Raw genomic sequence first — 22,996 nt, 5'->3', positions numbered from 1 at the left:
AGTGAGGAGGATGGGAAGTATACATGTATGCCTGATTCATTTGTATTGCTTTACCAATATAGAGTTTAATTACATACCCTAAAGGGATCTGTCCCACAATATCCATGTGATACTTTTCAGGAAGGTTGAAACTACCGGAGATGGCTGTTGAAATAATCACCTATAAATATATAGATATTTCTATTTTAAGACACTAAAAGAACATTTAAAAATGAAATACATGCTTTACTGAATGAATGGCATAGCATATTTATAAAATTCTGGGAAACCAGTCACATTCACCATGATGGATTTTTTGACAGTGTATGTTCACAGGCAACAATAAATATATTTAAAATGCAATGAAGATGATATGAGTAAATGCTCAAAGCCAAAAATACTGCAGTGATTGTTTAATGTATAGAATTGTTAGCATAATGGTGATCTTTGGAAATAGGGTTTAGTTCACAAAACTTCTGTTATGTGTTTTCACATGTGGGCATTTTCATCATCTGTATAGATAGATCACATTGGGTAAATCATAAAAGAGATTACCTTGCCATATCTGCATGCTAAAACCACCAAGGTTAATAATCACTTCAAAAAATTCTGCTTTCTTGATCATACAGTACAGAACACAGGCAACTCATAGATGATTGGGACATCCACAAGCAATGCCCTGAGAGCTGGGCACACAGAAAAACAACTGCCAAGAGGCCTATAACAGAAAAAAAACAAGGGAAAACCCTAACCCTGACAGCAGCCTGTAGCATCTTGTGGGCAAAACTCACATCAGCAGAGGCAGAAATATCTGCCTGGTAGAATGTATGAACAGAAGACCTGGTGGTGCCCTTACAAATTTGTAATGCAGATGCCTGATGCCTAAAAGCCCAAGTGGTACTGACATATCTAGTAAAGTGAATCATTACAGGGACAATGCAAACTCTTACCCTTGACAAAGAAAGCAAGTACGTTGACCTGTCTAATCCACCTAAAAAAGGCGGAATGAGATGCAAGGAGTTCCATGTAAGGTCCTTTTAGGTAGGACAAAGATAATGCCAGTGTTGGAAGAAAGCTGTAATGGAAAGATACTCAGACAGCCCTAACCACATCTAAAGCCACCTTCCTGGGATGTATCAGAGTAGGAAAAATGAAGGAAATATCCTTGTTCAGATAGAAGAGGACACTATTTTAGGCAGAAAGCAATCCTTTGGTCTAAAAACGGCTGTATCCTTGTGAAGAACAAGAAACAAAGGCTTGCATGAAAGAGCAGCGAACCCCAAAACTCTCCTAGCAGGGGTGATGGCAATAATGAAAACAGCCTTACATGTAAGTTTAATGTCTGACAGCAACACTGGAGTGTATCTAGGAGGAGCCACATAAGTGACCCCTTGAACATAAGTCTTGACCATGTAATAGAAATAGGATGGTTAATATTAATATCTATCCCTTGAGCGTACTCAGGGCTAACTATTTCTCCAGTCCAGATTGGAGAAAGGCTAACATTCAACCCACAGAGTAAGTCTGAGTATGAAACTGCAGCTGTTCACATCAGGCTGACAAGCCTTCCCAGCACAATGGTACACTTCCTGATCTGTAAAAGGGTTGGGGTAACAGAGTTCATCAGACCTCTATTCCTCAGGACCTGGGCTTCCAGCAGCCAAGCCATGAAGCCAGCGACTGATCTTGAGAAACAAGTCAGTCTGAAAGTGGCCATGGAGATTCTGCGAGCATCCCGAGGATGTCCACCTACCACCCTCTTCTGGGCCAGTTTGGAGCGACAAGGATCACTAAGAAAGTCTTCCAACTCGATCCTGCAGAGCAGATGAGGAAGAATCTTCAGACAGAAGGCATAAAGCAGGAAGAACTGATCCCAGAGCATTCATTGGAGGAAAATAGATTCTACCTTTGCATATGGAAAGGATTCTTCACAGTTAGAGCTGTAAAAATGTTGAACAGACTCTACCCGAGAGCTAGTTCTAGCGAGCTCAGTTAACCGTTTAAAAAAAAAAAAATCTGGAAGTATTCCTAATGCACAGAATATTACTGGATATTGAGTTCTTATAGGTAAATTAAGCACCAGAGATTGTTGATCCAGGGAATATCCTATTGCCTTATGGGATCAGGAAGGAATATTTTCCCCTGTTGAAGCAAATTGAACCATGTTTTATAGGGTTTTTTTGCCTTCCTCTGGATCAACAGTGGGTAATTGTGGGCACAGTGTTCTGTTTAGGCTTTTCTTCTTTTTTTTTTTCATATCTCTATAGATTGAACTCGATGGACATGTGTCTTTTTTCAACCTGACTAACTATGTACCTATGAATGTGCTTGGATGCAGGATGCAAACCTGTCCAGGTTTATGTTTAGTCTGGACATCAAGAGGTCTATATGTGGCATCCCACAATATCAGCAGATCTCCTAAAATACTATGGGGAATAGACCAATCCTTCGAGGCTAAGCTCTGTTGACTGAGGAAATCTGCCTGCCAATTGTGCAGTCTTGGAATGTGCCCCATACTTAAGGCTGGAACGTGAGGGTCTACCCAAGACAGAATCAGATCTGCTTCCTGCTCTACAGCATGGCTTCTGGTTCCACCTTAGTGGTTGATGCATGCCACACCCATGGCATTGTCGGACTGAACACTAACCAGTAGGCCCTGCAATTGACCCAACCGATGAAGGGAAAGGAAAGTTTGCTTTAAACTCCCAAACATTGTTCAACTGCCTGAATTACCTCAGTGAGTAGGGGACTTAGACCGTTAAAATCCTGAGAAGAAATTCCCAGATCCCTTGCCGGATCAGAAATCCACCATGGTAATGACATCCTTGCCTCAGCTGACAAATGGATGGGGAGGTCTAGAGAAGGAGTCTGCTTGTCAGAATGCTCAGTTGTAGTAGTCTTGATTGGGACTGAGTGTAGGAAACCACCTCAAAGAAGGCAATCATCAGTCTCAAAACCCTTATCGCACATCCTAAGAAAGGTTGATCATTGGACTGAAGGGTCCATACCTGGGACTGCAGAGTCAGCAAAGTTTTCTGGGGAAGAAATATCCTGCCCTGGAACCTTAGGAACTAAGGCTAACAAATGGATCTGTTCCAGCAATAACTTCCAGAGGTTTAGGACCCAGTCACACAGTTAAAATGTTTGAATAGTCCTGTGGACATCCTTCTTTAGGGTCTGTTCGGACTAAACCTTCAGGAGAAGGTAAAACAGATAATCCACAATGTGAAAACCTCAAAAATGGAGGGGGGTAAGCCGTGGACAGGCCAAAGGGTAGAGCCTGAAAGTTATTGTTTCCCAAGCATAACATAGACAGCACTGATGAAAAGAGACAATCGGCACATGCAAGTAGGTATCCTTAATGCCCACTGATGCAAAGAAATCTCACTGCAGGAGGGAGGCAATAATGAAGTGAGCCGATTCTGTACAGAACTTCCGTACCTGCAGAAGATTGGAGGAGAACCCTCTGATCCCACATGCCCTGGATTTCACAGTCCCAGATGACTGCAAAGGGGAACAAAGATGCCCCCACTTCTACAAATGGAGGTTCTCCCTCATGGAGAGGAGGGCTCGGTACCAGATTTCACAACCTTGGAGGGACCAGAGCTGTGGGGCCATCTTAGACCTGGAGGTGGAGGCCTGAGAGGGACAAAGGAACTCTTCCTAGCTGGTCCTTATCCAGAACTACCTTTTTGGAGCCTTGGCTTTCAACTTGCTGCGTACTTCTTCCACCTGTGACCTTCTTAATGAAAGCATCCAAGCACTCCCTAATCGATGCTCTCCTGTGAATGGAATGCTCTCCTAGTGTCTCTTGCATGCTGGTTCTGCCAACTAGGTTCTAGCCTTGAGAGCTTAAGTAGGGTGTTAGCCAAACCATCCACGGAACAGCGTAACTCTCTTGGTAATTACTCAAGACACCCCAAAAGATTAGAACCTGTCAGAATGGAACTAGGATCCAGCACCTTCTGCTTTGTCCAGATTGCTAGAGTTTGACATACCCTCATCAAAGTCACCACTGGCTGCGGTGTAGGCCCAAGCAGAACAAAGGGAGCCTTCAACAGGCTTCCTAAGTGCTAATCCACTGGGTCTTTAAAGGCAAGGACATCCTCCACTAAAACAGAGAGAGATTTGTTAAGGCAATAGATTACAGCATTTACCTCCAGCACAACCCACTTCTTGAGGAATACTCCTCCAAGGGGTATTCCTGCCTCAAACTTTTTTTTTGGAGGGAAGTAAAAGATGTGGCTGAACTAGTGTTTTGTATAGGGGAGAATTATGGATTTGTCTTTAGAGTACATCCCCATTTTATGCATGATAGTACCCTGCTTGCCTTATTTACTGGTGCCTTGCATTGCATGTTATTACTAGGGCTCTTTTGCAGTAGGACTGCCAAATCCCTTTTCCACCTCTGATTCCCAGAGTGGGATGCCCAGTAATAAGTAGTTTGCATATGTATTTTTAACTCCAAAATGTATAACATTACACTTCTCAATATTAAACCTCATCAGTTATGCCGATGCCCACCCCCTATTTTATCCAGGTCTTCCTGTAAAATTTCTTCTATGTCTTCTGTCGAGTTTATTACCCTACAAACTTTGGTATTAATCAGCAAAGACTGAAATATTGCTATCAATCCCAATCCCAATATCGTTGATATAAAGTTTGAATAGCAATGGCCCCATGACGGAATCCTGGGGCATCCCACTTCCAACCAAGGATCATTCGGAAAAAGAGTAATTTATCGATACTCTCTGGACACGGTCACTTAGCCAGTTCTCTAGGCAAATACACACCATTTCATTAATGCCCAAAGATTGAAACGTGTAAATTAAACATATATGAGATACCGTATCAAATGCTTTTGCAAAATCAAGGTCCACTGGCTTTCCTTCCTCCATCTAGGATGCCACTAACCTCCTCAGAACCCCAATAGGTTAGTTTGACACAACAGTCTTTCCTGAAGCCATGTTAATTGTCACTTATGATATCATGACCATAAGCATATTCTTGGATACGGTCCTTTATCATACCCTCAAATAACTTGCATACTATGGATGTTAAGCTGACCGGTCTATAATTCCCTAAACCAGTTGAGGTACGTACTTCCACATCAATGCCCCCTTCCTCCACGTCATTTGGTGTAAATGCCATAGCAAACTGCATCTGAAACTGACTCTAGAGGGGGGTTAAGCTTACATCCAAATGCACCTAGAAGCATGCAATGCTTTTTCATGTCTGAATGCAAAGAGTGCATTCAGCCTGGCTCAGTTTACACAAACAAGAATTTTCTGCATCCCGGGGACTGTTCAGCCTGGTTTTATGCAGGTAAATGCACCTAAACACATTTATACTTTCCAGATAACGCCATCTGCACTCAACGCAGACGGCCCATGCACACAAGGCCTCAAGGTGGACAACAACCCATAACACATATATAGTGGCCACAAAGCCCTCTCTGCTATCATCAGGCAAATGGAAACTGCCAAGAGCTGTGACCTCATATAACCCCTCCCACTTCAGGAAATCCTCAGTTTTTTGCCAGTGTTCTTAGGGTATGGACATGCTTCTTTCTCTCCTGTGAGAATGTATTTTGTCTTACCTTACACTGTCTAAAATCAAATTTCTTCAATTGCACACAGCCACCTTAACTAAGGTGCATTTTCCAGATAGGTGTGCCACAGAGGGGGCTTCAGGGGCCATACTCGGACCGTGCAAGTCATGGTGGACACCCACACAGGATCCAGTGCTTAAAGCAACATTACAGGCCGGCCCTGCATCTTCGGTCGTTGTCCATGCAGGATTTGGGTACGGCCCCTGAAGCTCCTGCCATGGGGCGCCTATCCAGAAACTGGACCTATGCCCAGGTGGCCATGTGCAGTCAAAGAAATGTGATTTTAGACATTGTAAGGTAAGACTAAACATTCTCTCAGGTGAGAAAAATAAACATATATCCAAGCTATAGACACCAGCATATTACCCAGTTGTCTATGAATTGCCTGTGTACTGTAATGTATGATCAAGAGATTAAAAAAAATAGTTGTTATAAACCATTTTCATGGTTATGCGTATATGTGTTTAACCAAAAAGCCCCTAAAATTATGGTTTTGTATTGTATCTGTTTTTACTACTATTACAAGTAATATTAAGGATACAAGGATGACATAACTACAGTTTCCCAAGGTGGATTTTGGATTCTGTAATTCTGAAACTTTAAAATCATTTTAAAATTAAGATTTACCATGGTGAATGTGCAAAGTAAAGATTTAAATAGTAATGTTGAAAAGTACAGTAAGTACTTTTTTCAACTGAACAGATGTTTATGATTGTCAGTTACTGTTGCTTGATCCAGTGAATGTGTAGGTGAACCTTCCCAGTGATTGTGTTTTATAAAAACAATGCAGGGAATTAATCAAAACTGAAGGGGACAGAAAATGGAGCAGTTACCCATGGCAACCATTCGGCTTCTAGCTTTCACTTTCAAAGTTAAACTGAAGAGAAAAGCTGATTGGTTACCATGGGCAAATGCTCCAGATTACGTATGCTCTAGTTTTGATAAACTCGCCTAACTGAATGACTGAGTAGTGGAGGTGGCCCATTGCACACCTGACAGTATATTTTCTTTGATTCTTGAGGGCGTGCTGAAATGACTGGCAGTTGGTGCCGCCAGAAACAACATTGAAAGAAGAGTGAGCAGCACACTGTCTTCTTCATGAATAAAAATGCCTTTTATTGATGTCTTGAAATAATTATTTCACAGGAAAAGTTGCGACATTTTGGTGCCATGCAGGGTCCCCTTCATAGATCATCACATCAACTCTGAATTCATGCTGACACTGTCCTTCCTTCTGGAGGGTGGCTACTTTTGTTCCTCATGGAATTCGCTCGCTCCTGTGATAGACTACAATCTCATGTTTAATTAGGTATTTTGTATTGAGATTGTAGTCCATCATAGGAGCAAGCTTGTAGGGGTGGCTACTTTACAACACACAGGGGCCATGGGGAACAAAAGTTGCCACCCTTCAGAAGGAAGAACAGTGCCAGCACCAATTCAGAGATGATTTGAGGATCTACAGCTACAGAGTGATACACAAATAAGCTAAATTTTTGTTAATCGTTAAGGTACTTGAATGTATTTTTAAGGTTTAAATCCTAAGTTTACTGTCACTTTAAGATTTAACAAGTTAAATACACCATTAAAGACCAAAGAACCAATAACAAAATACACAAATATTAAAAATTAAGCCTCTGACATCATAATGGCATCATATTTGTGTCATTCACAATAAAAATAATCTCTATGTAATATCTGCACAGAAATCTCTAAATTGGCTGCTAAGGACTGTCACTTATATGTCAAATAAAAATATCTGGTAACCTGCTCACCTTGCAAGCAGGACAGGGGTCTGCTGTGTGGGGAAATGTAACATCTGTCCCGATCATCATTACCATCATGACCGGGACACCATGCGGATCTATACTGGGTCAAATTAGCAAAGTGTGTACATTGCAAACGGGTAGAGGCACACCTCACTCATGTGCCGCCCACTGGCTGCCTGTCTGCTATGAAGTACCACCCCCGATGCCTTATTTTGCAGGCGTCAGGGGTGGTAAGTAGAAGATCCATATAGCTAAAATAAAATACCAGGTAAGTATAAATAGCCCATAACTAATCACAATACACACAAATGTGTGCTCTGGTGAAGTTCAGCAAAAGCACACATGGGTTTCTTGTATTAAAAAGGGTATAGACTCCAGAGAGAGAGACAGAATCCTGCCCCTGTACCAAGTATAAGTAAGACCTCCGCTGGAATATATAGTTCAGTTTTGGGCAGTTGTGAGTAGTTATGGGTTACTTAAACTTACATGATATATTATTTTGGATATATAGATCTTCTACTTTTGGCTGACTGTATGTTGTAGGTTCTATTTGTGTTGCACAAGCTTCGGCTCTAGCTGACCCTAAATAATGTTTGACACTCTATTGTTCACAAATGTATATACACAATTTTTACATATGTGTATTGTAACCTTTGGATTAATGATGAGTCATGCCAGACACTCAATTACAGTGGCAGATAGTCACTGCTATTTTCAAAGCCCAATGACACACCCCTGTCTCTCCATCATGAAGGCTTTGCACCTGGCTAGCATTACGTGCCTTCTCTACTGTGCATGTGTGAACTTTGGCTTTACTACACAGGCACTGGCACATATGATGGACCTGCCTCATTATGCAGACATTGATGGTGGTACTTCATAGCAGACAGGCAGCCAATTAGAGGCACATGAGTGAGGTGCGTCAACGCCCGTTGGGATGTACACACTTTGCTAATCTGACCCAGTAGCGATCCATGTAGCATCCTGATCCCCTTGACAACAAGGACTAGGACAAATGTTACGTTGCTCCACACAGCAGACCCTTTTGCTTCAGAGGTGAGCAGGTTACCAGATATGTTCATTTGACACATGAGTGATATTCCTTAGCAGCCATATTTAGAGATTTCCTTGCAGATCTTACATAGAGATTATTTTTATTGTAAATGGCAGAAACGTGATGCTATCATGATGTCAGAAGGGGTTCGGAGACTTATTTTCAATATTTGTTTAATTTTGTAATTGGTTCCTTGGTCTTCACTGGTGTATTTAAATGTGGTTTTCTTTTACACTGTATGACATAGCCTGATGAAGGGGTCCCTGCTGTGCCCCAAAGCGTCACAACTTTTCCTGTGATATGTTTATTTCAAGATGTCAATAAAGGTCATGCTTGTAACATTATAGATTAAATCATTGTAGAATAAACCTTTTTTTTTATAGATTAACCCATTGTAGAATAAACCACATCGCAATCCTGGCTGTTGAGTGCAGCTTTACATACATTGGATGTCAATAAAGGTGTTTTAATTCATGAAGAAGATGGTGTGCTGGTAACTCTTCTTCCTCAATGAATGACTGTCACACTCACTGCTTTATAAATATCCACCTTATTTGTACCTTCTTGGCGACACTTACGATGATAATCTCCATGGGGATGGGAAATCGGATCTTATGCATATATTTGAGATTCAGTTCCTTCACAATGATTAGCAGCACTATGCTGACCAAAGCAAACACTAAAGATGCCACATTGGTTTGTGACAATTTTTTACAGATATCTATAAATGTCTGCAAGAAGAAAGAAACACGGGTAAAAAAAAATCTGAATTGTTATGCAAATATATTTTTTTCTATTTATTATTATACATATTTATATAGCCCCATCAGTTTGCGCAGCACTACCGCTGTACATTAACTCTCCCTTGCCCGAAGTCTCCTACTGAGGCAAGGTTAATCTATGTTCCCCTTAAGACCGTTTGTATCCAACACTGTGTGCTGCTACAAACTGTCTAACCCAGCTGTCACTGACATCTTTTAACCTCAATAACAATTGGGATTGGAATGGTTCCTGATCATCATGTGATCGCTGTGTCATCAATGATATAGGGATCACATGCAGGCTAAGGGCTTCCTTAAAAAAATAGGTCTGAAGATGGCAATGTGTCTTTGTTTAACATTGTAACTGCCAGATATAACAGTAGTAATATAAATATTAAAAAATGAATTATAATGAATGAAAACATTTTATTTATTTTTATTTTTTTACATTTGTATTCACTTATAAGCCTATATTAAAATCAAAGCAGTTTTGTAAAAAAAACAATGTACCAATTAAAAGCCTTATATGCCCTTACAAAATAAAGGAAATACTCATATTAGTCAACGTTATTAAGTTAACTAAATCATACTGATGTTGGTAAAATTGGCCTAGGTATCTACTCTTTATTGACCCCTGGGCAAGAAAGTTAAAGGCTGACTTACATATATAATGGCCAGAGGGCCACTGTATGGTGGAACGGTGACTCCAAATATATATTTGAGCACAGAGAGAAGGATCTGCAAGCCAGCAGCTGTCATAAAACCACGGACAAAGGATTCAGAGAGATATATAGCAACAAATCCAAACTGTACAAAGCCCAGAGCAATCTGAAATAAAGGAAGCCAATAAATAGTTACTGAAAAGGTAGTATATTCTTTAAACTAAAAAGTTGAACCACCTAAGCCTGAGAAATTTTGCAGAATATCATGCTACTGGTGTACAAGAAGCCAGTGAGTAAAGCCACAGTAGCCATGTTTTCAGTGTTTGTTGGAGCGGTTGGAGGCTATATAGGGATATGTTAGAGATGTATGTGCTAAACTGTGCTAATTTTTGCTATAGATTGCAGTGGTGGGATACGTTGTCTTGTGTGTCCTCCCTGTGTTTAAAGACTAACAGGGTTATTCACAAAAGGTGAAGAGTGTGGAGTAGGTGGGAGAAGTGAACAATCTAGGAAAACATAGCGGAACTGGAAAGTGAGCTGAATTGGAGAATGTTTCCAAATCAGCTATTTTTGCCTAGATTGTTCACTTTTCCTGCCTTTCTATGTTCTTTATGTATTGTTGTTGTGATTTGTAGTCCTCTATAGCTGGTGGTAGTCTGTATTGCTGTATAATGTATTGCTGGGATTTGAAGTCCCTCTATAGCCTGGTGTCAGTGGCAGAACTAGCAATGTCGCAGTGGTTGCAGCTCTGACTGGGCCCTGGCACTCCACCACTGTCCTAAAATCATTAGTCTATATTGTTTTAGAAAAACTGACACATGACACTAAAAAAAGGTAATTGGTATAGGCAAGTACTTGAGGAAAAGAATCATTAGTCGTACTCGGTCTGGAGAAAATCCGTGCATCCATACTTTAATGGCATAACTAACCTTCCTGTAGATTATCATGTGCAGAGAAACAATTGGATGGACACAGAAGGTTTTACCAAGTGGTCTCATTATTTATTTGTCCCCATTGATAAAGACAATTTACGAAAGGAAGGAATACCAGAGAATAGTAAAGTTCTGTTGCTCCTGGATAACTGTCGTGCACATTCTCCTGCAGAAGAGCTTGTTAATTTTTGTATGTTATCTGCCACCTAACATGACAAGTTTGAGCCAACCAATTGATCAGGGAGTGGTACAGAATGAAAAAATGTTTGGCAGGTGTGATTTGTGAAAATTGATTAATTTTGACGGGGCAATTCTGGACTTTCACTTGTGCTTGGGATCCGGTGAGATGTGAAACATTACAGAAATGTTGGATACAGTTGTAGCCAGCTGTAATGTCTGCGGAATCCTCCTCCATCAACATTGAGGGGTTTCCAGTCAATAGTGCAGCTTCCAGAAGCAGAGTTTACTACCACACTTACCTGTATAACAGCTGTTAAGCATGCCAGTGTGGCTGAAACTTGCATCCGGGCTGCATTCATTTTCTCTGTGTCCGTAACAGTTATATTTGTAGTTTCATTTAACATCTGAAAATTAGATTCTGGAGCCAGCTGCATGCACACATTTCCCACGATGATGCTAATGACCGCAAAGGTACCTTTAAAAACAAGAATTTCCAGAGAAATTAATAATATAATAAGTTTACATAAGTAACTCAAATTTCATACATGTCAGCAATATCATACCTGGTACCATCTGTGGAATTCCTCCCAAGAAGAAATACGTCACAAGCGGAAAAAAGGAAGAGTACAGGCCATTTACCGGTGGAAGGTTTGCAAGAAGAGCAAAAGCCATACCTATATCAAAAAGAAAGAAAAAAATGGCAACATCTTTTTTTCCAAAGTCATTGACTGTCTCAATGTGCAATACATGTATTACTAACCTTGTGGTACCTGTATAGTGCCAGCACTTAGGCCACCAAGCACATCTGGAAGTGCATATTCCTTTATGTTATATTTGGGCACCCAGGTGATTATAGGAAAGAGGCCAAGTATCAGAGCTTTAAATTTGGCTGTAGAACAGCTACAAAAAAAAGTAAGAGGTTGAGAATATATAGTGTTAAAGATTGGTTATTTTATGCGTATGAGTTAACTGTTTACAGACACACAACCTGGTTACAGCAGTTTTTGATTACGCATAGTTGTAATCACAAAATAGGCAAGCTAAACGGAAGTCAGTGGTAGCTCTTAGCAGGGATTATTTTTTATTTCTCATGCATGCATTTTAAAGGAAAAATATTAATGTGATTTATAAGGCATTGCATACAGTATACTGTGAATGTATACTCTCAAAAGTCTGTCATTTACTGTAGTTTGTAAAAGAGTGGCAATGGCACTACATTTCTCAACTTGTTTTCTTATTTGTTCATTTTATTTCTTGCCATTCTCTAATTTATAGAGCGAAAAGTTTTTACATCTAGTAAACAGTGGTGGCAGTATAGTGGGTTTTCATGTGGTGTACACATAGGAAAGAAGAAGAATGTTTCATTTAAACTAAATAAATATAGAAAAGGGGGCAGACAGTCTGTTGCTTAAACTCACTGTGTGTGCTTTGCGAACCCCCGGCAAGGATTTAAAAACTTTGATTGCTTGAGAAATGGAAGAAATCAGCAGAAGACCGCGATAGGTGACGAGTGGCCCTGTCCTGGCGCTGTAATTGTTGTTCTCTTGCATTGTGAAATAGATGAGCTGAAGACAGCATCAGGAGAGAACAGGGCCTGTGCTGGTGCTCAGATAGTTGTTACTGCAGTCACATAAGTATGCATACCGAAATGTTGAGCTCTGTGTGTAGTCTTGAATTTTGTTTTTAGCCAGCTAATAATGAAATTATTTTATTAAGAGTTAGTGAACTTGTGGAATGCATGTTGTGTTGTCTGTGGTAAATGTGATAATGTTGCTTGAATTAAAAGAGAAGGTAGCAGATGCTTTTGTAAAATTAGTGATTGTAGTGTGTTATTAGGAAGTGTAAAGAATTCCTGCACAAATGACCAACAGATTCTCTCATTTTTGCCGTAAGCTGGATTTTTTTTGCCATTTTGTAATGAAAAAAATGGAAATAAATATAGACACTTTTTTATATAGATGTGGTAATTGCATGCTTATTCTGGTGTCACTGGGATACTTTAAGCTTTATATTTAAACACTAATTTCCTCCGCTGATTATTCGGCGGAGTGGATCTATAACGGGGAGATAGCACAATGTTTCTTTGTATTTGATAGGTTAATATATCAACACTTTTCTTCAACCTATGGTGATTGGAACTAGGGCCTTCCTAAAAGACAGTAAAGACGTTATTAACATCCACTTAAAGATCACCTGTAAAGGGGATCTGTTGTTTTTCACCATTGATGTGGTATTGCTGTATACCAGCATCCAACACCATTTGGGAATTCAGGCTGTCCGTTGGGCAATTAACATGGTGAACCGAAACGAGCAGGTTGAAGGTGACATGGCAAACTCTATACACCTCAATATAAACTTTAAACAATTGCTACCATAGGTCCTCCCTCTATAGGCACCCTTTCACATTTCATCAGATGCCGCAGTGGTCCTCTTGCTTGTTTGGAGGTGATTTTATACAACAACCTATAGAGCATACAAGCAGAGTGGGATTCTCCTCATTTTTATTCCTATGCTCCTACCGCAAATCCTTTAGGGGGAGAGGTATAGGTCAATGTGTCCTTCCTCTGTTGGAAAGGACCCGCGCCTATCTTGACACCCTAACGGTTTACACTAGATAAGTTGTCTCTGGTCTACTGAGAAGCATACCAACTGAGTATAAATGTGGCTGCAGGAGGCAAATTGAAATAGAAGGGGATACTATCAATTGTTTTTTTATTTACCTATTGTATTTTTACTAAGAGCTGTTTGGAATTAATCAAATAATAGACCTTTTAAATAAATGCAATGGAGTATGCCTCTTAAAACCCCACACAAAATGTGTTTTGTAGTACTATTAAAGGGGGTGAAGCATATGTTTGAATTGATTTACTTTGGGGTATAGTGAGAAACTAAAAATTATTTCTGGTATAATAGTGACTTCTGTTTACAACAGAATGGAGTTGCTATGTAGGCTAAGTTCGCTCCCAGCAAATTTGTTTATGGCTAAATGGGAGGAGGAATTAGTATTTGGTAAACAATGTGAAGGATTGATTCTTTGTTTTCTTGTTTTTGGTAGTATGGGGAGGAGACTATGTATATTTGAATATTTTCTTTAACAGTATAGATTTTAACACATATGGGATTACATTTCCCAAAAATATCAAAGAAGGAATACAATTTGTGGACCTCTTTATTTTCAAAGAGGCGGGAAGGATACGTATCAGAATGTATTTTAAACCCATGGATAGAAATTGATACATCCAGAGGGGGAGTTGCCATCACCCCAAATGGATTACCAACATACACAATGGTCTATTTATTAGGATAAAAAGAAACTGCACATTAGATTCAAAATATATGGAACAGGCTCAGTTTTAAGAGAGAAGATTTAAAGAGAAAGGTTATGATCCTTTGCCTCTGCTTTTACAGCTCAATATAAGGATTTGGAAAGGAATTTGAGAAAACATTGGGGGATTTTCCCTGATCTCAGGGAAACCCTGGTTATCTATGGAACAGCACCTGCATTGAGGGATAAAATGGTAAATAATTTAATAAATCCCCCAGAAAAGATAAAGACATTATTCGGGGGATTGGCTTTTTTTAATTTTGCATTCCTGGGTAAATGGTAAACATTTTGAGATTAAGGAATTTCTTTCCTGTTATACGACATATGTGACCTACATGCTGGAGTGCCCTTGTGGACTCCAGTACGTGGATAGAACAACTAGGAAACTGAGGATTAGAATAAAGGAACATATTACAAATATATACAGAAAGGATTTGAGCACCATAGCATGTTGAGGCACTTTAAACAATTCCACAACAAAGATCCGACGCGGTTGGTCTTCTTTGGTGTTGATAGAGTTTCTAGACGCTGCAGAGATTCCAAACTTAAAAGGATGATATTTCAAAACGAGACTAAATGGATATTTACCCTGGACACCGTGCAACCTAAGGGCCTTAATATAGAATTATATATTAATTCCTTTTTGAATAATAGTAAAGGGGGGTAAAAAAAAAGGTATAATATTTATTCAGTGCTTTTTCACTTCTTGACATTTTGACATAGATTTTATATAGTCTTTTTCCCTCTTTTAATAAAGCTCCCTCCCTTTATGAATATCTATGGATTAGAGTATGAGATTTTTCTGCAGGAACCAGTATTTTTAAGGTTAATTAGGTTGGAGATCTGTGTAAGTCTCCCTGAAGCGGGCATCCATCATCATCATCTTTCGATTGAGGACATCTAGTGGAAATTTTAAATATTACCTTTATATATGGCAGTGAGGGCATCTAGTGGTTGTTTTAAATGTTGCATTGGGGATTATAAAACAAACAAGGAATAGAGTCAGCGTGCACACCGCCCTTGAAAGAAGTCAACTGATGACGAAATGCATCGGTTGGGCATGTACACGTTGCTGCTACATTTGGTATGCTTGTTACACCTGATACCAGGAAGGGGGGAACTTTCTTGCCTGTCTTATCTGGAGGGGAAGCTGAGGGACCGCTGGATGGTACCAGAAGCTGAGGAGGGCTGTATTTATAGTGTACGGTGTTTGTCATATGTTTTATGCAAGTTTTTTTAACTGGTGTTAATAAATTGTCAAAAGGATTTTTTTACTATGTGATGTTTCTGTCTTCCTGCTGAGCTATGTAATTACATATAACAAGACTAGCTGTTTGGACAAAACCACCTTTCAGTGTCGGTGAATCGGTGCGGAGGCTAATAAGAGAAAGAGAGTGCTGTCTGACCACCTTTATTAAATGATCCACCGTTTTCGGTAAGTGTGCGGAGTGAAGGCACTAATACACAGTAGACTTGTGCGCCGTCAAAACATTTGTTCCGTTTCGTTCCGGAATATCCGTTATTTCGTATTTCATATCCGAAACTCAATTCGGATTCGTACGAAATACGAATTTTCGTTAGTTTCGTCACATTTTCGTAACTGAACGAAAATACGTCAGCGGAGTTTCTTATTTCTTGCCTGTATTGTAATGCAACTCTCAGCAGCAGAAGAGAAAACCTCTTATTGGTCAACCAAAACGAAATATGAATTCCGTTAACGGATTCCGTATCCGAATTTCGGATTTCGGATTTAAAAAAAAACTACCATCAACTCCAATATAAATGTACTTTGCTTTTTAACTTCAATATAACGAATGTTCGTAACTGAACGAAAATACGTCAGCGGAGTTTCTTATTTCTTGCCTGTATTGTAATGCAACTCTCAGCAGCAGAAGAGAAAACCTCTTATTGGTCAACCAAAACGAAATATGAATTCCGTTAACGGATTCCGTATCCGAATTTCGGATTTAAAAAAAAAACTACCATCAACTCCAATAGAAATGTACTTTGCTTTTTAACTTCAATATAACGAATGTTCGTAACGGAACGAAAATACGTCAGCGGAATTTTGTATTTCCTTCCTGTATTGTAATGCAACCCTCAGCAGCAGCGGAACCGTATTTCGGATTTTAAAAAAAATCTTGTCATGTTGTTCAACCTCATTTACAGGGGTAATATTAGTTCCTGTTCCAATGAAATTCGGATCCGAAATTCGTTAACGGAATTTCGTATTTCGGATATAATTCGGAAACTGCAATTCGGATTTCGGATGCTTCCGAATTTACGAATTTCAGGAAAATTCGTACCTCATGCCACTGACGCTGATAGGGGGCAAGGGTGGTAGATGCGGAGGTCACCAGAGAAGAGTAGATCAAAGAAATGACACCTGGGGCGTGCGGATCTGAGTTGCAGCAGTGCTCGAATAGGGTCATTCTCGATGGAGCTGAGGTGTTTTTCAGGAGCGAATTAATAAAGTGGCTTATTTGGGTGTACCGGAACCATTCCCGAAAGGGGATGGATCTATTGGCACGGAGCTGCTGGAACGACTTCACGCCCGAGAGCGAGATTAGGGAGTGAACAGTGGTCAGATCGTTGCGAGACCACCAAGCGAACGAATGAGGGTCACTGACACCAGGGGGGAATAATGGAGAGTTGAGCCAGGGTAGTAAAGGGAGATGAGGCAACATCAGGTTGCCGGAGTACCGAACTTCGTCCCACACCTTCAGGGAGTGTTTAAGGATTGGGCTGAGAGCCACTCTGAATGGAGAACAAGCTTTGAGCCTCAGACTTGAAGCTGACTGATTTTTCCTCCATAATACTAGGTGAGGCTCTGCCTCACCTGCCTCCCCTGACTGCATGTCCCTGCTCAAACTGATATGTTGTTACATTTGGATACTCTCTTGCCTAGCATTAGTATTCTTATTATTACTATAAAGGATTAAAAAAAGAAAAGGTTATCTTTACTGTAAAAATAGGGGAGTTGAGGAAATCTCTCCATTTTATTTCTCAGATATGTCAGAAGAACCTGAAGATTGTGTAATCTGAAGAACACCCTAATAAGCCTTCATAAATCCATTAACATACTGTACATATTCAAGTTAGACATTACCTGAATATTTTTCGGGCTTTCCCGCCAACAGGATAAGTGCGATCCTTCTTTTCATATTCCTCATTGAAAATGTCTAGCGAGTATGTTAACCTGTCAACTGCATATCGAGGACGGATCTTGTTCATGGTTACAGCATACACAATTGCAAGAAAAAGATTTTCTGTTAGCTATGAAAAATTGAAAAGATATTTAATTTAACAAAAATTTACTTTTGCAAAATGAATGCTCATTGCTGAAACACATTTTTTTATAAACCTAAATTTCACATTCACACAATTTTTTTAAATGTTTGGACCTTTAAAACTGTTAATAAACAGATGTAAAGGTAATTGGCAAGTAGCAGATCTATTTTAAGAAAAAAAGACTTTTCCTAATCTCAAAGGATACCAAGTTTTAGGAACTTGGCTTCTGCTTTTTTTGCGGTCTGTGTAGACAGGCTTTTGTTTGTGTCGGATGAGTTTTGCAAGATCCAAAACCCACTCTAAGCAGATCAAATTTAGGTCAGAAGGAGGTCAACTGCAGGACAGATGTACCTGTCATTAAATTTTTAATGATCTTAGAAGCATTTCAAACTAGTGTCAAACTGATGACATCAATACAAGCCCAAATACCTTAGACACTGGCTCTTATCAGGCTGAGATTTGAGTACCAGAAAGACCATTGTTATTAGATTATTAATTGAGGTCAATAACATTTTACAGGGAAGATGAAATAATAGAGGGTAAAAATGATCAGTGGCAAGGTCCAGACCTATAAATAACAAAAGGGGTCACAATCATACCATCACCTCTCTACACAGCCTAGCACCCCATAATGGCACTTGGCATAGTGTACATCCTCATAGCTGATCTCCTCCATGCCTCTTATGAGTTTAGTCGCCCTTCGCTGCACTTTCTCTAGTTCCACAACATCCTTTTTGTGAACTGGTGCCCAAAACTGAACTGCATATTCCAGATGAGGTCTTACTAATGCTTTGTACAGGGGCAGGATTATGTCTCTATCTCCGGAGTCTAGACCCCGTATAATACAAGAAAGTATTTTGCTTGCTTTAGAAACTGCAGCTTGACATTGCATGCTGTCTATGATCTACCAGAACCCCCAAAACTTTCTCCATCATTGACTCCCCCAAACATACTCCCCCTAGAGTGTATGACACATGCATGAACGAACGATCCCGCCCGCATCCATGCTCCACATGCCGCACCTCCTTCCCGCCTCATGCTTGCCACTGCAAGACCCGCCCTCATCCACATGCCCCACCTCCTCCCCGCCTCACCCTTGCTGCTGCCAGACCCGCCCGCATCCACACGCCGCACATCCTCACACGCACGGCCCACATCCATGATCGGCACAGGGACGCAGAGAGAAGCAAGGAGGAGCAGGTGTGAGGGGATAACAGCCGCCATTTGTTGTACTCCTATATAGCTGGTGGTATTCTGCATTGCGCTGTATAGGGGCCTACAAATCCCAGCAATAATACATTATACAGCGCAATGCGGAATTCCACCAGCTTGTAGTCCTCTATCGCTGGTGGTATTCTGCATTGTGCTGTACAATGTATTATTGCTGGGATTTGTAGTCCTCTATAGCTGGTGGTATTCTGCATTGCGCTGTATAGGGGCCTACAAATCCCAGCAATAATACATTGTACAGCACAATGCAGAATACCACCAGCGATAGAGGACTACAAGCTGGTGGAATTCCGTATTGCGCTGTATAATGTATTGCTGAGATTTGTAGTCCTCTACAGCTGGTGCCATTTTGCATTGATTGCTGTATAATTTTACACTTTCCATTTCACTATATTGCACACCACACTTTTTCTCTTATTTCCACCGCTCCAAGCTTGCTCCTGTGATGGACTACAATCTCAATACAAACTAGTAGTCCATCACTGGAGCCTTTTGTTTTGGAGCAGAGAGCCCGCACTGACCACCTGGCGGTCCGCATTGGCCACCTGAGAGCCTAATTAGGGAGCCACCTCTGCTGCACACACACGCACCCGTGAAACTCTCTGGATCCCTGGTGAGAGCCCGCACAGCCCACCTGAGACCCTTTAGACATCAGGCAGAGAACCCAGAGCAACAGAGTATGTAGCTTCATATTATTCTGCATTGCTGTGTAATGTATTGCTGGGATTTATAGTCCTCTATAGCTGATGCTGTGTAAAGGTATTGCTGGGAATTGTAGTTCTCTATAGCTGTTGGTAGTCATTATTGCTGGGATTTATAGTCCGCTATAGCTGATGGTATTCTGCATTGTTGTGTAATGTAGTTCTTGTAATTGTAGTTCTCTATAGCCAATGCCATTCTGCAATGCTGTACAATGTATTTCTGACTTAGTGGCCGAACTACCAGAGTCGCAGCAGTCATGCACGCTCACAGCCCTGACGAGGCATCCCTCCACTACCAGTGTGCTTTACATTTCCTAAACTGATAAATACATTCACACTGCTGTTACATGGATGGCAAAAGTGGCAGACAGGGGCGGGGAGAAGGAGGGGGAAGAGGCAGAGCGGGAGGGGGGCCAAGTTGCTGCACCATGGGCCTCTGGGTTGTACTTGCCCCCTGGGCTAAAATTTGCCAGTCAGCCCCTGATGTAAGGACTGTATTCCACTAAATAACATGGTGTCATGTGCAAACACAGAAATAGTACTTTTAATCCCCAAATCTATCAGGGTTATTCACAAAAGAATGAAGAGTTTGGAGAAGGCAGGAGAAGTGAACAATCTAGGACAACATAGCTGAATTGGAGATTTTTTCCAAATCAGCTATGTTGTTCTAGATTGTTCACTTCCCCTGCCTTCTCCAAACTCTTCACCCTTTTGTGAATAGCCCAGTATTTCATTTATAAAAAGATTAAACAGCAAGGGGCCCAACACTGAACCTTGGGGTACACCACTAACAACCTCAGATCATTCAGAGTATGAATTACTGATCACCACTTTCTGAATATGGTCTTTAAGCCAGTTTTCTATCCAATTACAGATTGAATACTCTATACCTACTGACCTTAACTTATACATACAGATGTGGGAACTGTGTCAAACGCTTTTGAAAAGTCTAACAGGGTTATTCACAAAAGGGTGAAGAGCTTGGAGATGGCAGGAGAAGTGAACAATCTCGCACAACATAGCCAGTGGCTTCACAAGGGGGGGTGCGTGGGGTGTGGCCCTAACCCAGCTGATACCATTGCAGGGGTGACACCAAAATGACTGACAGTTATTTTGGTGTCACCCCCTCTAAAAAGTCGGGCACTCGGTCATATGTTTGTAGTACAATTAGTACTATAATCTAAAATGTTTGCAACATGAGAATCTCCTTATCCAGTTCGATTTCCCTCCCCCCTATCTTTCCTTTTCCACCCTCTATTATAGTCTGACCCCTGTTTGATGTATCTGCCCCATTATATTCCATGTCTCCCTCCCCCCTCAATCCTAGATTAAACACTCCTCCAACCCTCCCATGAACCTCTCCCCTAGCACAGCAGCCCCCCTTCCATTTAGGTGCAGACCATCTTTAACATATAGGTTCACCCCAATGAAAAGTCCGCCAAGTGCTCCAGTGCCCCTGCTGCTAGTGAGAACAGCTACATCTTTTTCCATGCCTGAATGTGAACAGATCTTTGCACATGTTCATTGTATAGCATTACTCTTGGGGAGGTTCTTATCTGTTTGATTTTACAGAGACATAAGTAACCAAAATGTGTTCTTTTTTTTCTTTGTTTATCATATAGCACAGACTGAAAAATCAACACATTTACATGATTTGAATTCTGGATTAAAATAAGATTGTTGTATTTACCATACAATGTATTTCTTGGAGTCCACTGAGGGACACATGAATTCACAAAGTGTCAGGGTATAATGACCCCTTTAGCAGGTTTAAGACACAAACAGAAAATTTGTAAGCCATCTCACATATAACCTCTCCCCTACCCAACATGCCTCAGTTTTATGAAGAAGTAGTACCAGGACAAAACTAAAAAATTCAGAGGGTGGGACTCCCAGAAATAGATTTTACTGTAGGTACAATCTATGTAGGATCTGGACGCAGGCCTAGTGACATGTGTACGCAGGCCTGGTGGGATCGTGGTGGGATCTGTATTCAGCACTGGTGACATCTGTTTTCAGCTCTGGTGACATCTGTACGCAGCCTGTTGAGATCTGTGTTCAGCTCTGGTGAGATCTGTATTCGGCTCTGGTGAGATCTGTATTCGGCTCTGGTGAGATCTGTATTCGGCTCTGGTGAGATCTGTATTCAACTCTGGTGAGATCTGTATTCAGCTCTGGTGAGATCTGTATTCAGCTCTGGTGAGATCTGTATTTAGCACTGGTGAGATCTGTATTCAGCTCTGGTGAGATCTGTATTCAGCACTGGTGAGATCTGTATTTAGCTCTGGTGAGATCTGTATTTAGCTCTGGTGAGATCTGTATTTAGCTCTGGTGAGATCTGTAGTTAGCTCTGGTGAGATCTGTATTCAGTTCTGGTGAGACCTGGACGCAGCTCTGGTGAGACCTGGACGCAGCTCTGGTGAGACCTGGACGCAGCTCTGGTGAGACCTGGACGCAGCTCTGGTGAGATCTGTACACAGCTCTGGTGAGATCTGTACACAGCTCTGGTGAGATCTGGAAGCAGCATGGTGAGAAACTACCCTAAAGTCATTAGTCTGTATTGTTTTAGAAAAAATGTCACATGTCCCTTTAAGAAAAAGTATCGGTAATTGGTATCTGAGGGAAAGTACTCGTACTTGGTCTTGAAAAAGTGATATCGGGACATCCCTAGTTTGGACCAATGACAAAGCACCATTGGTCCAAGCTGTCCAATAAAAAAAAATGAAAAAAACCCTCACTGATGACATCCATCTAGATGCCTCATCAGTGACGAGCAAGTGATGGACAGGGAGGCTCCTCCCTCTCTCCTCCCACAGCCCACAGGTAGAGCGGTTTCCCTTCCTACCTTGCAGACTGAGTCACAGTGCCAGGGACCACTCTGCAAGGAGCTCGGTGGCAGGGCCTGGGACAGGGCAGGGACAGGACAGGGGCCCTGCCCCTGCCACTGACTTCACTGCACATCCCTGTACTACATGTTGTGGCACTATCCTAATAAAATATATTGAATATTTGAATAAAAATATTGAAATATTGAAATTCTAAGTGATAAAACAATATTAAAAGGCAAGTACACAAACGCCAGAAGTCTGACAAATAAAATGGATGAGGAACAGCTGATTCAGCTTTATGCATTCATGATACACATTATTAGCCAATTTTTTGGTAAAACATAAAAGATTAGTTTGTGGCGAGTAAATAGATCCCAAACATGGCAGGCTTAATTTATAAACTAAGTTCCACTGAGGTGGAGGCAAGTATATTACAATACATCATGCTGGCTTCAGGAACTGGCTTAGAGGGTAGAGATAAATTATTTTGAGTGGGCTAAGGTTGCAAGTGGTGTGCCCCAGGGGGTCTTGCGGTCGATGCTGCTTAACTTGTTTATAAATGACATTAAGGCTGGAATTAACAGATCAATTTCTGTATTTGCAGATGACACTAAATTATGCAGGGAAATGTTTTTGCTGAAGATAGTTCTTTATGATTTTGGCTGTATGTTGTCTA

General features: G+C 40.9%; 1 protein-coding gene across 1 annotated transcript in view; it reads right to left on the bottom strand.

Annotated features, from left to right (window-relative positions):
• The window catches only part of SLC26A9 (solute carrier family 26 member 9), a 66,042-nt gene extending 48,538 nt beyond the window's left edge, over window positions 1-17,504 (bottom strand). The window contains exons 1-7 of the mRNA XM_018557257.1: window positions 17,380-17,504; window positions 11,706-11,845; window positions 11,509-11,619; window positions 11,245-11,420; window positions 9,835-9,999; window positions 8,989-9,141; window positions 78-160 (exon numbers count right to left, since the gene is read on the bottom strand). Of these exons, the coding sequence (XP_018412759.1) occupies window positions 78-160; window positions 8,989-9,141; window positions 9,835-9,999; window positions 11,245-11,420; window positions 11,509-11,619; window positions 11,706-11,845; window positions 17,380-17,504 (953 nt within the window). The remainder of the gene's footprint in view (window positions 1-77; window positions 161-8,988; window positions 9,142-9,834; window positions 10,000-11,244; window positions 11,421-11,508; window positions 11,620-11,705; window positions 11,846-17,379) is intronic.
• Window positions 17,505-22,996: the final 5,492 nt, after the last annotated feature.

This window comes from Nanorana parkeri, unplaced genomic scaffold (genome assembly GCF_000935625.1).
Source record: "Nanorana parkeri isolate BGI_ZX_2015 unplaced genomic scaffold, ASM93562v1 scaffold276, whole genome shotgun sequence".
Classification (NCBI taxonomy): domain Eukaryota; kingdom Metazoa; phylum Chordata; class Amphibia; order Anura; family Dicroglossidae; genus Nanorana; species Nanorana parkeri.
Note: the sequence above shows the minus strand (reverse complement) of the source record. Positions and strands in the feature narration are given on the sequence as shown.